The sequence below is a fragment of the Polyodon spathula genome, chromosome 23 (genome assembly GCF_017654505.1).
Source record: "Polyodon spathula isolate WHYD16114869_AA chromosome 23, ASM1765450v1, whole genome shotgun sequence".
Taxonomy (NCBI): Eukaryota; Metazoa; Chordata; class Actinopteri; order Acipenseriformes; family Polyodontidae; genus Polyodon; species Polyodon spathula.
Genome location: NC_054556.1, coordinates 20,411,304 through 20,427,106, shown reverse-complemented (window position 1 = coordinate 20,427,106; position 15,803 = coordinate 20,411,304). Strand labels below are relative to the sequence as shown.

Here is a 15,803-nt window from a genome sequence, read left to right as displayed (position 1 = left end):
TGGTATACCAGGATATCTAATAAGCAAGGGATTGGGGTAAAATTAATATAAAATGTCCCACCCCCAGTCATTCTACATGTCCGAGGGTACCGATAGTGTGGATTTCTTTCAGCTTCAGTATTCTTGACGTCAGATTGCGGTTCTAATCCATATATAAATTCAAACAACAGTTTCCTCACACATAGACAAGGACCACTGCACCTCCAGGGTTGTAGGCTTGGATTACATCCAGCAGATCTTTGATTAGATCTGTCTCACTCTGTACTGTCACAGAATTGGAAACCTGTTGTCTTTAAGAAAGGAGACTCCACCCATTAATCTCATACGTTACCAGTTTGACGAGTTAAATAGGTTTCTCTACCCACAAACCCGTCATTTCTTTTGGTACGCTTACCTGGCACTATGGATTCGACTCCTCAATCTGGTAGTCGTGTTTCAGCTCCTGAGAGCCCAGCTACTCCAGTTTGACCTAGCCGCAAGAGAACATCTTGGATGCCTCTTCATGCACTGCTTCAATTAAAAAAAAAGAAATACCAGTAATGGAAAATTCCTTGGCTTCTCAGTACTCTGTACTCCAGGAATATTTCTTACAGTGTTGGTGCTTCCCACGAGGACCTCATCTCTTTGTTAAATCAATACGAGGCATCAACCTCCAAGTCTCGGGTCCCTTCTCCATTCGGTGAGGCCTCCACCATTCAAGCTGCCCAGTCCGGGTCCGATTCCCCCAGCATCAGCCTTAAGTCCCCCACTTATACCACCTCCGTCTAACGTGGATATCCTTCAAGCCCTGCAAACAATGCAAGCTTCAATCTCCGGGCTGGAGACTTGACTTTCCCACCTTGAACGCCTTTGTGTACCTCTCGGTCCCTCTGCATCGGCTTTCTTCGCCACTCCATTTCCGCTTCCAGCTGTGGCTCCCTGTCCAAGCCCACTCAATTTCGGCCCTTCTTTTATCTTTCAACAGCAGTAGCCAGCTCCGATTCCCACAATCCAGCTTCCCTGCTGACCAGCTTTGGTATCCAGCAAACTCCATACTCAAATCCAAGAAGAAATTCCATGCTCTGTTTTCAGGAGACCCCCTACCTCATCCATGACCAGAGTTCAAGGATCTCATACTGTACTAAATCAAGCATCTCCCAACATCCAGATATCTGAATCTACAGTCAATCACATGAATCAATCAGTCTCACAAAATACCAGAGCTGCTTATAACACAGGGTGTCAGTCTTACACCAAATATTGCTCCATGTCACATTCATACCTCACTTCCGAATCTTCCATTATAGAATTCATCACTTAATATTTTTTAAATTTCCACCATAAGCTGATACTTGTCAGGACTACTGTTTCACTCTCACCTGCTCGGAATCGCTATCCCTCCCCCATCTCATCTTCCTCGGATGCAAATGCTGCTCCATGGGATTCAACGAACTACTTCCAAACCTTCATCCTCCGAGTTACCGATCACTAATGAAGTCCTGGAGTCCATAATCAACACTCTATGCTCAGGCTGCATTTCTCCTTACAAAGATGCCCTCCTGGAAGCAATATCCGCTTCTGCCTTCTGCGGATTTCTACGATGTGGCGAGATCACATACCAGAGCCATTCGACCCATCTTCAGACCTCTGCATGGGAGATCTCCATCGCCAATCCCAGGTCATGTGCTCCTTACTTTTAAAACATTGAAAATCAGACAGAGAAAAGAAAGGTGTGCATGTTTATTTACCCAAAACACATTGTATTATTTGTCCTGTTTCTGCTCTTTCCAGCTATCTGTCACTGTGTCCGGTGGCCAGCAACCAGGATCCCTTGTTTCTTCTCACCCCAGCGGGGATAGTCATGTCCAGGATCTGTTTCTGTGACCACCTTTGTTGGTGTCTCCTTCGCGCTGGGTTTCCTCCCGACAACTACTCCGGGCATTCGTTCAGGATCAGCACCCCAACTTCTGCTGCTTCCAGGAACATCGCTCCTCACCTAATCAAGGCTATGGGGAGATGGACTTCCGGAGCATACGAACTCTACATTCGGAAGAATGTCACAGACTTATTATCGGCACAAAAAATGTTATGTGGCTAATTGTATTATTAGTCATTATTTTAGAACCTGGAGGAAGGGTAACCCTCTGCCATGGATTCCCTAGGGTTTCCCCCTATTTCTGGTGAGTAGGGGGTTTCCTTACCTGAGTGCTGAATGGTTTAGATCTGCAGGGTGGGGGTGGCTTAGGTTGCCTCGTTCTTTTGGGGGGAAGGTGGCCCGAGTGTCACTTGTCCTGCTGCTGACATCCACATTCATCACGCATACATATCATACCTGTTAGTATTGGGCAGCTTTTAGCTCTTTGAACCAGGCAGGACCAAAAATAATAATCATGCTCTATTTCCAAGATATCATTCTATCCTGCATTCGTCAGTCTGGGCTATTGATCGGTCGTAAAATTAATTTTACACATTATCAATGGACATTACCCACGTTCCTCAAACACAGGTGATGGTTAACTATGCAAACAATTGGCGGTAGCCTTATTTATATTGGGGGAAGGTGGCCCCAAGTGTCACTTGTCCTGCCCGCTGGCCGAGCCATTTTTAATCACTGTATTGCATTCAACTCAGTTCAACCACCATAGGGGCGGCTATTGAGCACCAATGGATAAGGCCATGGGCCATTGTAATGTGAATGTATTATGTATCTGTGGGTTATAATGTTCATGTCGGGCATAACTGTTTGCCGGGCCATCAGGCATATCTTTCACAACCAATAAACTATTATTTTTACTACTAAGTGGATGTCTTCTTTCTGAAAAGTATCACTAGCCCCCTCTTCTGGCAAACAGCATGTTGAACAGCGTAGTGCAATCACCACTCCGTGTACAGTATATGGAAGACCATTCAAATCTAGCCTAGTTTTAAATACAGTTTATATCGACACCTTCAGTAAGTACGATAACACAAAACAGCATGTATAATCTTAATTACTGTGGTGTGCGCTGTTTTAAGCAAATGATGTGCTCATCCTTTTAACTAATTTGACATATTTCTTTTTCAGAAATGACATTTCAATTGCCCATAATAAACACAACAAAAAAAGACATGGCTTTTAGCATGATTTAATATAAAACCATATACAATTTTAGTTGTCAGATAGATCTATTATACATGTTTTATAATTATAGTATATACTATACATAGTACTTTTTGCATTTGGATCTGAACCTAATATTAACATAAATAGTACCCGCTGTTTCACACTAATGCACTTATTACTGATCTTAAAAGCATGGCTAAACATGAACAGGAAATCACTTAGCAATTTTGTCCAGAGTTAATGTTTTTTTTTTTTAAAAACGAGATAAACAAAATGTTCCTAATGCTCCTTTACAGTTTCAATCCAGTTGCTTGTTCTGAATTAGGCCTGCCATATATAGCAACACTTTTGCATGTATATATCTGATTCATTTGTTATGCAAATGTTTTACAGTTTTACAAGGAAGTCTTTAAAGTGATTGCCCTATGGGTCATGCTTATCTGGAGAACAATAATAAAGACTTCAAACACCAACTTCTGGCTGTTCACATGACCTCACTGTTGATTGACATACTGTGGCAGGTGTTTTTATACAGTACAAGTTCAGTTGACAAGATGAAGCCTGTATGATCTCTCTTCACAGCTAGTTAAAGCGCTGTGTTCAACGATACACTTAATCACACAGCCCTGATCCTCCCATGTCGGTGTTAGTTTCAGGAAGCTGTAAAGCGAATACCGTCCGTTGGTATCAAGAATTGACGGGGATCTAGAAACTCCGTTATCTACCTGCCGGTTATTTTTCAACCATTTCACAGTGATGGTGTCAGGGCAGAAGTTAGTCATGTGACAAATTAATGTACATTCTCTCCCTACTTCTGGTTGTGCAGGGTCGGAGGTGATCCAAAATACTTCAGGAGGCATCCCTAAAAACAAGGGGAAAAAATGGTACAATATGTACAGTAAGGGATGCAAAATGATTGTTTTGACCGTTTAGATCATTAAAAAAACTGCCCCTGTGCTATAAGTTTAAAAAACTTTCTCAATCACAAATTCGTAGATGAAACTAAATGTCCTCTAAAAGAAACTTTCAGTTCTGGTGGCTCAATAGTTATTATAACCCACTTCATTATTAAAAGAAACTTACAGTATTAGAAATTGACATTAATATTTATTACGGGAGTATTCTCGTGGTATAACCCACTAATATTGGTTTTCACTCTCCCTTTTTAGTTGGTGACTCATAACTCCACAGCCTATAAGATATACACCCCAATGAAAAATAAGTGCTGCCTATCTGGTATCTGTGCACATCGTATATTATTATGTTCCAGGGAGAAAAACACCCACCGAGTTTTTGAATTTATCATGTTTTACACCAAGGAAGGTCGAAATTGATAACCTCACCAGATTTGCTTCCTAGAAATGCAATTACTTCTGAATGTTAGAAATGCTTCCGTAAATATGTAAACTAAACTGAGCTGTCAATTGCAAGTGCAAATCTGCAAACAGACATCTGGGTAAGAAAGGAAACTTTCAATCAGTTTTGTCTGGCAAGTCTTGAGGAAACTTTAATCAAAAGTAACATTTTCAAGCAATTTTCACTATGTTTAAAGTTCAATTGAAACGGTCTTGGTGAAAATTTCTCTTGCGGGTCATTCCAGCTTAAGTGAACCCAGAAGTTGCTCCCCTCTGCATTGATTGCTTGTGTGGTGGAAACAAGGTTTAAAATCATATTACTATTATTAGTTTGCTATACCCCCCCCCCCCCCATAAGGAGAGCAATTAGACAAGCTTTAGGCATGTTCTCACCATTTCTGCATCTTTTCAAAGTTATGGAATAGAAAAAACTCCACAATAATAAGGTAAGCAGTGAAAATGTCACTGAAGTTGACAAAGGTTAGGAACAATTCTTGAAAGCGGTACTGGGCTATTTGTTTTTGCTCAATTTACCTTGCAGATTAATGCGATAGGTGAGTTCCTTGAAGCCAATAAAGCTTTCGTGGTATACTCGACAGCTGTAGACAACTTTGTGGTCGTTCTTTGAAACGGTCAGCTCTGTTTGATTCCAAACACTGTAGAGTCCGCCTCTGTCCTGGAAGGGACCGAACTGAGTGAACTGCTCCACCAGGAGTTCATCTCGGAACCACTTCAAAGTAATAGCTCGGGGGTAAAATTGCTCTGTTCGGCAGCACAAAACAAACTGTTTTCCTGGTTCAGGAACGTGAGGCAAACTAGTTATTTGGCAAAATGCTGGTCGAACTAAGGAGTAAGAAGAAAGATTATGAAAAATTAATAATAATTTGAGAACAGCATCCTCATTGATCTAACCCTACACAAATCCTAAATTGACCCAAATGGATGTGACAAATACCATTTGCTGTACTTCTTACATCCACTAGGGGCAGCATGTTGCAGGGGAGCAGGTTAATTAATGGTTACACTTTGGTGTACCACATGTGCTTGGAGATTATACATGAGGACTATATTGAAGCCACAGGGGTGCTTTAAGCTTGTTTTTAAAAAGTCGACAGAAAATGAATCTGCAAAGGGGAAAAAAAAAAAAAAAAAAAAAAAAATGTCACCTTTCACCCTAAGAGTTGTGCTTTTAATGATTGGTTTACTCCTGCCATGCTGCACTCTGCATTGATATTCTCTGTTATCGTCATCCAGTGTTGGGACAATACGGAGGCAGGACTCAGTGCTGTACAGTCTCCCATGCTTGAAGGGTTTATTCACAGCCATGTCACTTAAATCTTCACCAGCCTCTTGTAAAGGAATGCGTTCTGAGCTGCTGCAGTGTTCCTTGTCTTGCAGAGACTGGTTGTGGGACAGTCGTAACCACTTCACTTGGGCTTGTTTAGGTCTGAACGCCCTGATGTTGCAGATCAGTGTAATTGTCTCATTCCTGAATATCATTTCAGGGACTGCAATTTCAGAGACCTTGGGAGGAACTGATAAAAATGCATAAGCAGTCCATCCGTCGGCATGTCACGTTAACATCTCTACATGTTTCTTGAGAATTGTTGATCTAATTTTGATGAAACTTGATGTAACATAAAATTGGGCATAACCCAATCTGGGGGGCATATAAAGGTGTACTGTACATCCGTTCATACATATGTCACTTTATCCTGGGAATCCGTATTCAGGAAACTTTGCATTGCCATTTCATATCATAAGTTACTTTATACATGATTTATCACACTGATAGCACTTATTTCGAATGTATAGCTGTGGTGGGCAGGATGTACGTAGTAACTGATGTACTTGTTATATATAAAACATATACAGACATTGTTTTATATAAAATAGGATTACGCTACTTTGGAAAATATTATATTCCCATTAATTACTCACTTTGCCTTGACATTCAGTTTGGAAAAGAATAAGACTTTTATAACACAAATAACATGTGTCATAACCAATCAATACCAGAATGAGTCATAATCAAACGTTAAACATCTTTCTTCATCTTTGACAAATCCTTACATTTTAGAAAGTTACTCACCCGTTACAAATTATTTCATAATATTGTTTTTATGTATTTACCTATGGTATACTTATAGATAAATGTATAGCAATTTTAATGGAATGAATAGTCCGACTTACCTTTCTGTAGATATTTGAAATGTACAAACACAGCTCCCAGCACAGCTACAGTGACAAGGATACTAGTGGCAGCAGTCCCCGCTATCAGTGTGGGGCTTCTGTAAGCAGGTTCTGGTTCTGGTAAATAAGCAGATCACATTTGCAATTAATTGACATATGAGTTAACCCGTTTTGACTGAAACTAACGTGCAACAGGGAGACGCAGCTTTGATATACTGTGATTTGCATTCAAAAAACAAACATGAGTTTTTATCAGTTTTACACAAAAGTGAGTGCACAATTAAAAATGCATGAGTCAAAATAAATGTATGCATTTTGTATTTGCCCTTGTTTATTTAAATGTTTTTGTACACTTTTAGTTTTAAAAAAAAAATCTATCACTAGTTTTGATTTTATCATTGAATGTACTGATAAATGACCGTTATCTCTAAAAAGTAAAACAGAACTGGCGTACCTACGACTGTTAATGTGGTATTTGTTCTTAAAGCCGTTTTGTAAGACTTATGCCTTACTTCACAGGTGTACACAGCATGACTTTCTTTAGCAGCAGCCCACAGTGTGATACGGCTTTGAACACTGAATGTATGATCTCCATTTGGAAGAGGGAGTCCTGTACAGACGTCTCGTGAGACAGCTTCTTGCTCTGTGTTGAAGTCTTTCTTAATGAACCACACAACATCTATTGGCTTTGGGTAAAACCTGTTTATTTCACACAACAGCGTCCTCTCTTCCCCGACTGTAATGGTTGGAAGTTCAGGCAGCAAAGTTACGGACGGCTGGACTGTTGAGAAGAAGAAGAAAAAAAAGTATAAGGTTTTTCTTTTTATGTACTGCCTGGTCACTTTATTAGGAACTTCGCTCAAAGTTCATCCCAGGCATGCTCAATTGGAGTAATACAGGGATTGTGGTGAACACAAGAAGCCTCTGTCATGCTTCTCAAACCATGCATTATTGTCAGACACGATGCTGAAGTAAACCATGAAATTCACCCGTCCTTTCAGAGTAATCAATGGACCAACAGTATATATATATATATATATATATATATATATATATATATATATATATATATATATATATATATATATATATACTACACTGAACTATAACTAACAATATAGCTAAAGATCAGCTCAGCAGAGCTAAAGATCAATTATTAATAAGAGCAGAAAATCTGAACTGGCTACATTTAAACTCAGACACCAGTCTCTTGCTTTTCTTTTACTGAAACCTAAGATTTTTGAGGTCTTGAAAGCTGTAACAGAGAATCTTATAAATACTATTAACTCTCCAAAGCAGTTATCCCAATATAAATGTGAGATAGTTATTATAAACTATGTTCTGCTTGAAAATGGGCTACTGCACTAATTGTATTATAATAAATGGCTTCTAATGTTTCTAATTATGTGTCTGACCCCTGAACTTGATGTAGCAATCCAAGCATGATACTTATTTCCAAGCCATGCAATTCATGACCATCTATTGCTGCAATTACCCGTTGGAGCATTCAGGTACCTACATAGGTAAGGTTTCATGTAACCCTTATCCTGTATATCAAGCCCAGCTATATACTGTTTGATCAGCATTACCTGACACATCCAGCTGAGTCGTGCCAAACCCCATTTCTGGAGTTATCAAAACTGTACAGGTATACAGTCCCTCGTCGCCAACTGTCACGTTTCTTAAATGTAATGATGCATCTCCCAGAACGAGTCTCCTCTGACTTACTTCAGACCCGTTTCGATTGTGTACTTCTTTCTTCCCATCAAAGGAGTACACCATCTTCTGCCCATCCCGAGTGTCTGCTTTCCACTCCACTGCTATGTCTTTCAGCTGAGGAGTCAGGGAGCTTGAGAACGTGCAGGTTAACTCAACATCTGAGCCAGCTATGCTATACACTGGGAAAGAACTGCTCGTCAGCTTCAGTGTACCTTCAGGGCAAAACAATACAGCGGGGGCTACAGTATTAATCTAAGACACTGGCAGATCCTAAAAGATATTCACTTTCACAGCTCCTTCCAGAATATTTTTCATTGCACTTTGCTATCACTGGGGGTAACCAGCAGGATTACCGTGGAGCTTAAGAGTGGAAAGATTTATAACCGTCACTGTTTAGATCATTTCAAACAGAACTATTTGCAGCCTTACATATGAATACTTCAAATGAGCCTGTATTTGGCTGGCCAGCTCTAATCTATAGTTTAAACTAAATACCTTGAGCTGCTGGGGTTAAGGTGCAGTTTTCACAGCATGTTTTAAAATCCATTCTGTCCTATATGCCCATGTTAGCTCTAAAACACCATGACAATGTTCTGGTGTTTTTATAGTTGGTTTTCTTTTTTGGAAAACCTTTTTAGAGCTCTTGACAGCCCTGTGCTGCTACCATTCATTGTTTAGAAAAATATCCACAGCCTTTAGTTTAGTGGTATATAATGATTACAAAACACTGCAAAGTATGGTCAGACACACAGGGGAAAATAGGTATTAGGGTTAGCTATAATGTTAAAACAGGATTGGAAAAGAAAGCCGTTTAAACAATCCCTGAAATAGCTTCAAAAGCACTCGCGTTACAACTCACTGCGCAAGTCAATTTATTTCCATGTAGTATGTTCTTTTCATTGATTTGAATAGCAGTTATTCTAAGACCTGCATTGTGAAGATCAATTGAATCGACCCCAATATGCACATTGAAAGACTACAGATCTTTCAAATAAAATCATTTTGAAACAGTTACGATCTACAGCACATTTGTAAAGCTTGACCTTTGCACCATTGACATAGTGACTTTGCCAAGAAGGTAAAGTATATAAAACAGAGATCCATGCAAAAATATAAATTGAATTCCCCATACCTCCATAGACTATGAATTGCAGGCCTATGTATAATAAGTGAACTAATCCTCTGGCGTGCAGAATTTTTTTTCTCATTCTGCAGTTCTTTGGGTTGCGAAGAAAATGAAAGTATTAACGTCTTACTCATAGAGTTCAGTATGCTTAGATACTGTATGACACACCCCATGCAGAACCAGTCACACTTTTAGCCATAAAGTTACTCTTAAAGCTGCAGTGTCTCACAACCATGTTCAGTTTTACACAGCAATATGCATTGGTTTCTGTTTACTACATCCCCCCCCCCCTAGCTTTAAACTCATGAAACACTAAGAATATTTCAGGGAACTTTTGTTCTGGTAACCACATATTTAAATCAAGCCTGTCTGAGGCCCTTGTTGATAGTCCAGGTTGTTTGCAGCTATTAGCTGTAGAGAAATCACCTTCACCCAGCTAACCAACGACTGCATATTATACAGCTAGTATAAACTAGATAGCTACCCCCTTGCTACTACTACTAGAAATAGGTTGTTACAAATGACATGTCCAGGTACTTATAGATCAGTAGGAAACTAAAGCATAATAATAATAATAATAATAATAATATAATAATAATAATAATAATAATAATAATAATATATTGCCCCTTTAAGATGAGCAGTGAGCTGCTGTGCTAACATACTACAGTACTCAGCATCTCAAAGTGGTGGCATTTTCTATTTAAAAAGAAATACTACTACTACTACTACTACTACTAATAATAATAATAATAATAATAATAATAATAATAATAATAAATTACGCCAAAGCGGCGTTATTTTATTTTTTATTTTTTCATTGTATTTAAAAGAATAATAGCAGTACCAGAAGGGATAATTTTACATTTAACAAAAGTTATGCTTATTTATTTATTTATTTATTTTTTTTAATGTTTCTGGAGTTCAGGTCCGCAGCTCTATTATCTGAAGAGCGGCACTTTCTCCACAATTACTCTAGCAAGCGTGTAAATGCACGTCAGGCACTGAACAAGCCTGCTATGTTTGGACAACTTGCTTCGATAAACTTTTTCCTATCATGAGATTCGAACTGGAGACTTCTCTGACTTTTTACATCAGCGCGTGCGACGCCACCCATTACACCACAGCACAAGCACCGCCTACTCCTGTATTCAGAAGGCCGGTGTTATACGTGCTATAGTAGCGGGTGTATTCGTGGGAAAACATTCAATCTGCACAATTTCTCTTACATTTCATTCAGTATGAAATTATATTAAATGTGTTTTGCTAATTTGTAACTGAATTAAAATTAGAGCTACATCAAAACCTGCACCATTAAAAAAAAAAACTCCATGGCAACCCAAGGTTATGATGCTTTGTGACAGTGTTGCCACGATTACGTGATCCATCTCGTGGCACTTGAACTAGCTGTGTCTGTTTTAGAATCACAGTAAGTAAACACTCTTCTAGATTTGAAACACATGGGTGGACAAAATATATTGTATTATTGTGGTTTAATTGGTAAACTAGACAGCAACACATTGAAAAATAGGTTGGAAAAATTAGTTCAACGACCCATTCTAACTGCGTTTGCCAGAACTCATAATAAGTAGGAATGTTCTTTCTTCTTCATTTCATTGTTACAAAACTTGCGTAATTCAACATTTATCCAGTGAAAATGCTTATTTTGGGTTGTGTGTGCTGACTGAAATAATTAGTGTCCACTAAGCTCTATAAAATTAGAAGGAAAAAACGGTTCAGTGCAATTGTGCCAAAAAAAAAAAAAAAAATATAACGAAGGCTTTTAAGCCTACCTCAGTGCTACCTGTAACATAACGAGTTTGCTGACAGACAAGTTTCACAAAAAAATGCATTTTTTTTTTCTGTAACTGAAAACATTCTTCTGTGAAAGGATGAAATTATTTTAAATGTTACCAGTGTTTAACTGTGATGACGGTGGAAAATAGAATCTTACATTTTTGAAAAGAGAGCATTATTCAAACTGCAGTCTTTTAAAAGAAAACATGGTTTGTATGTACACTTTTACTTTATTCAATTTCATGCAATACATTCCATGCAAATGAAACAGTGTTTTAATCCTGGTCCAAACAGACTTCCTGTATAAACAACATGGACTTTTATCATCTCATTATTGGTATACAGGAAAAAGGATCAAGTTGAATGGAACATGTTGTATAAAGACAGTTGAATGCACTATGCTGTATAAAGACATATCTTATTTATTTTGGTGTGAAAGAACACCCACCTGCTTTAATCCTGGTCCAAACAGATTTCCTATATAAACAACGTGGACTTTTATCATCTCATTATTGGTATACAGGATATAGGATCAAGTTGAATGGCACATGTTGTATAAAGACAGCTGAATGCACTGTGCTGTATAAAGACATATCTTATTTATTTTGGTGTGAAAGAACACCCACCTGTTTCTGCTATAAAAGTTGCATAAAGCAATTATTGCATTAAAATGCAAATTAATTTAGTAAAAAGCCATGAAAATAGCCCCCAACCCCCAAAGTGTCAAATAACTTTGTTATCAACCTCAATATTCCATGAAACACAGCAGAAACAAAAAAACACAAAAAATAATATTTTTATTTTATTTTTTATTGTCAAAGACAAGGTTCAGAATATAAACAGTGCTCCTAAATCACATCCCTGCTGTCTCCATTTCTGATCAGGTCACACTTTTTTCAAACCATTAGTAACAGCAGTCTTTGAATCTTCCTCAGCCCACCATTGATCTTTTCCTTCCTCTCAGTCTCACTTCCTCCAGTTTTTTAATCACAGATGCAGACTTCTTTGACGAGACTGTGTAGCTTTTAAGTAAGGTTTCAAACACTGATTCTGTGTTTGGGTGGGTGCTAAGGAATGCCTTTTCCAGAACGTAAAGGTCCACTCCTTTATCCTCAGGCAAAGCGGAGATGTAACTTAGTCCAAAGTCAATAAGCACCAGATCCAAACTGCCTCCCTCCACAGCAATCCTCAAAAGCATGTTGGATGTTGTGAGATCCCCGTGGATGACATCTTCTTCATGCATCTTTGCCAGGATCTGCCCTATCCTCTCGGCTAAGCTGTGAAGTTTTTCCGTATCTGTTTTGGATGTAGACTGGATGTAGTCACGGACTGTAATGGATCCTGCAATTTCTTCAAGAAAAATGCAGTGTGATGTATAGTCAACAAAATAAACTACAGGAACAGCGATACCTGCAATGAAAAAGTGCACACACACAGAATATTAAAAACAAATGTTTAATACAAATGTAGCTAAATCTATACATAAATGTTAACAAAGGTTGTTTATGTAGTTTGGAGACAAAATAAAATTATTCCATTCCACGGGCTGTTCCACTAGACAAGAGGCTTGACTTGCAAGGGCAGAATGTTCGAAGTGAAGGTTTCAGATCACAATCGAAGCGCTCTTCAGAGTACTATGCTACAGGTGCTTGACATACACAGTAGCTGTGCAACAGACAAGCAAAACCGTTTACAAAACAACCCTCATATTTCTGAAAAACATTTATTATTATTATTTTTTTTTTTAAAAGGGTTTTTGCAACCTTGTTAAGTGCAATTCCATTAGTAGTCATATGTGACTTTATGCTACATGCAGTATTTTTTTGTAATCTGGTGAGCATATTTTTCCTGCCAGAAACCTGAAATACTATGTTGGATTCTAACTGGATGAACCCATTGAGAAAAATGATCTCTAGTTATTACAAGTCATTATTGGAACAGTACTCACAATGATTGCACACACAATAAAAAATTATGGGTAATAAGAAAATTACTCTGTACTATTAACATTATTGACTTTTGTTTTTAAATGGGGTGGAAATAATAATAATAATAATAATAATAATAATAATAATAATAATAATAATAATAATAATAATAATTTTGAAATAAAAAAAAAAATAGGTCCTGCTCACCAGATACTATCTCATACCCACGATTAATATCTTGCTGACCAGACACAGCGTTGTTGGCTTAACAACAATGCAAAACTGGCGTGGTTATAGACATGCTAATACAGTATTTATTGTATCCAATTGTATTCTCTTACTGTCTGGATACGGTTGAAAAAGCAAATGCAAAAGGAGTAATTTGAGTCATGTCTCAGGATTTGCGACTTATCTTTATTTATCATGAATTTTCTCATTATTATTGGGACCGATACACATTGATGACCGAGCCCGAGCCTGCTTTTGCTCCTAGAAAGTGGGTGCAACTGCAACGCAGAATGTATCTCATCTACCAAAATAACTATATTGCAAAGACTGAGAGATTACAAAATAATAGAAAACCAAATCAGGCCACCGCGATCTCTTACAAGTACACACTATTCGCGTGGTTTCTGATTTTACCCTTTAGGGGCTCCGTAGAATAGTGTTACTAGAAAAAAAAGAACACGTTTCAAGGAGCACAGTCACTGAAAATGAGTGTAAACAAAGACACTTGCGAGAACATTCTCAGTTGTTTTTCTAATGTGATTTTGCCGTGTTATTTTATTTTATGTCTGCATGATGAAATGGCACTGGGTCTGTGAAATAATACAAAAAAAAAAAAAAAAAAAACAAAAAAATAAAATTTAAAAAAAAAAAAAATTGAGACTGAGAGATTTAAAGACCGCGGCCCAATTACTAAAACTGAGTGTATACGAGTGCATTTGGTTTTTGATGCTTTAATTTTTAAGTTGGCAAAGTCTGCTTGCCACTTTACAAAGCATTCTCTACTGAGTCGTCTGCCCAGACCTGCTTTCCTGCACCGGAGTATGGAGCGGACCTCCTGGGCCGTCCTACGGTGTGTGAGTTTTTCATCCAGGGTCGGGTGTCTGTATCGTCTGGGGAACCTTTCTTTCATGACCGCCGCTTTCCCCAGGAACTTCCCCCGGTAAACCCGAGCTTCGGCTCCCTGTTTTAGCAACTCCATCCCGCTGAGATACTGCCGGATCGAGCTGTTCTCTTTTTTTATATCCATCTTTTGCACAGAAACGGAACCGTTACAGGTTTACTCTCCCCGCGTGAAAATGTAACGTGGCTTCTAAAATATCAGCAACAACAAGAGCTTCCGCAGCCAGCGTAGGAAGTAAAGTAGCGCATGCGTAGTTGCGTTCAGCCAGTGCGTTGAAATGTTGCATTTCACCCGTGTCTTGAACAGTACACAATCTTTAGAATTGAACCGTACAGCAGGGTAATCAATTGCCCATTTAAATACAGTCTGTCACAATGCACCTGTATCTACAAAAACACATATCATGAGGAGAGTACTGTGTACAACATTTGATGAATCTACCATAGGGAATTTAAACAATTTAAACACAGATCTGATATACTAAAGTGTAATGCACAAAAAGGAAAACTTAAGAAATACGTACTGATCATGGTCAGCCAAAAAATATATTTCAAATCGGCCGTGCTAAATATTAGCAAACTCTATAATATATATATATATATATATATATATATATATATATATATATATATATATATATATATATATATATATATGTGTGTGTGTGTGTGTTCAATAATAGTAATATATAGTGTTCAGTATTTTTTTCAATTCATTTGTGAAATATAATCTTAAATGTTTATTCTACAGTACTTCTAATACTCCCCCAGAGTTTAAGTCAGCCCTCTTGTGGTGGATATGTAGTATTACACAGAACTTGGAACTCGAGAAGCAAGAAGTTTTGGAGGGGGTACTGCCACGCTGGAGCAATTTCCTGGCATCTTAAAATAATAAGCTGATGGTGGAGTCTGTTAAGGTCTGTTCGGTTATGTTACAAAAACTTATAACGTCCAAGATGAAAAAATACCATGTAAGCTAGTTAGCAGCGATTTTTTTACGCATGTGCATAAATAACACACAGCTGGTGTCCTGGGATACAAAAAAGGTGCGGTACATTCTTACCAAATGCAATTGCATATCCCGCAATCGTAGCTGTTAAAACCTAGACATATCTTGTTGTTATTCTTGATTTGTGGATAGGATATAGCATTTAGAAGAGAACACTACGGAACTGAGCTGTTTTAATGTGCCTGTATCATTTATTATAGGAAAAATGGTGTTTTTGTTTGTTTGTTTGTTTTTTTACTTTTGTTTATTTCGGTACCGCGTTCGGGAAATGTATATACCGTACCAGTTCGGGTTTATGAACTGTTCATTTTCACCTCATGTTTTCACTGTTTATTTTCATTTAGGAGACATAACAATGGCAGTGGTTACGTGATTTGAAAACACTTCATTGTAACATTGCAGTTGTTCGATTCTTAACCACATACGTTAATTAATTATTCAAATTGAGTCTACACGCGTGTATACC

At 38.0% G+C, this 15,803-nt stretch overlaps 2 protein-coding genes across 3 annotated transcripts in view; one reads left to right on the top strand and one right to left on the bottom strand.

Annotated features, from left to right (window-relative positions):
- Positions 1-12,055: 12,055 nt before the first annotated feature.
- Positions 12,056-14,563, bottom strand: tp53rk (TP53 regulating kinase). The gene is made up of 2 exons (XM_041224152.1): positions 14,230-14,563; positions 12,056-12,682 (listed from the first exon to the last, which is right to left on the bottom strand). Exons 1-2 carry the CDS (start codon positions 14,453-14,455, stop codon positions 12,204-12,206), a joined length of 705 nt encoding a protein of 234 aa, XP_041080086.1. The 5' UTR covers positions 14,456-14,563; the 3' UTR covers positions 12,056-12,203.
- A 564-nt stretch (positions 14,564-15,127) lies between these two features.
- Positions 15,128-15,803, top strand: part of LOC121297723 (solute carrier family 2, facilitated glucose transporter member 10-like) — a 10,125-nt gene continuing 9,449 nt past the window's right edge. Inside the window, exon 1 of one of the 2 annotated variants that reach the window (XM_041224173.1) lies at positions 15,128-15,245. The gene's annotated coding sequence lies outside the window, so the exon portion shown is untranslated. The other variant, XM_041224174.1, reaches the window with a different exon arrangement.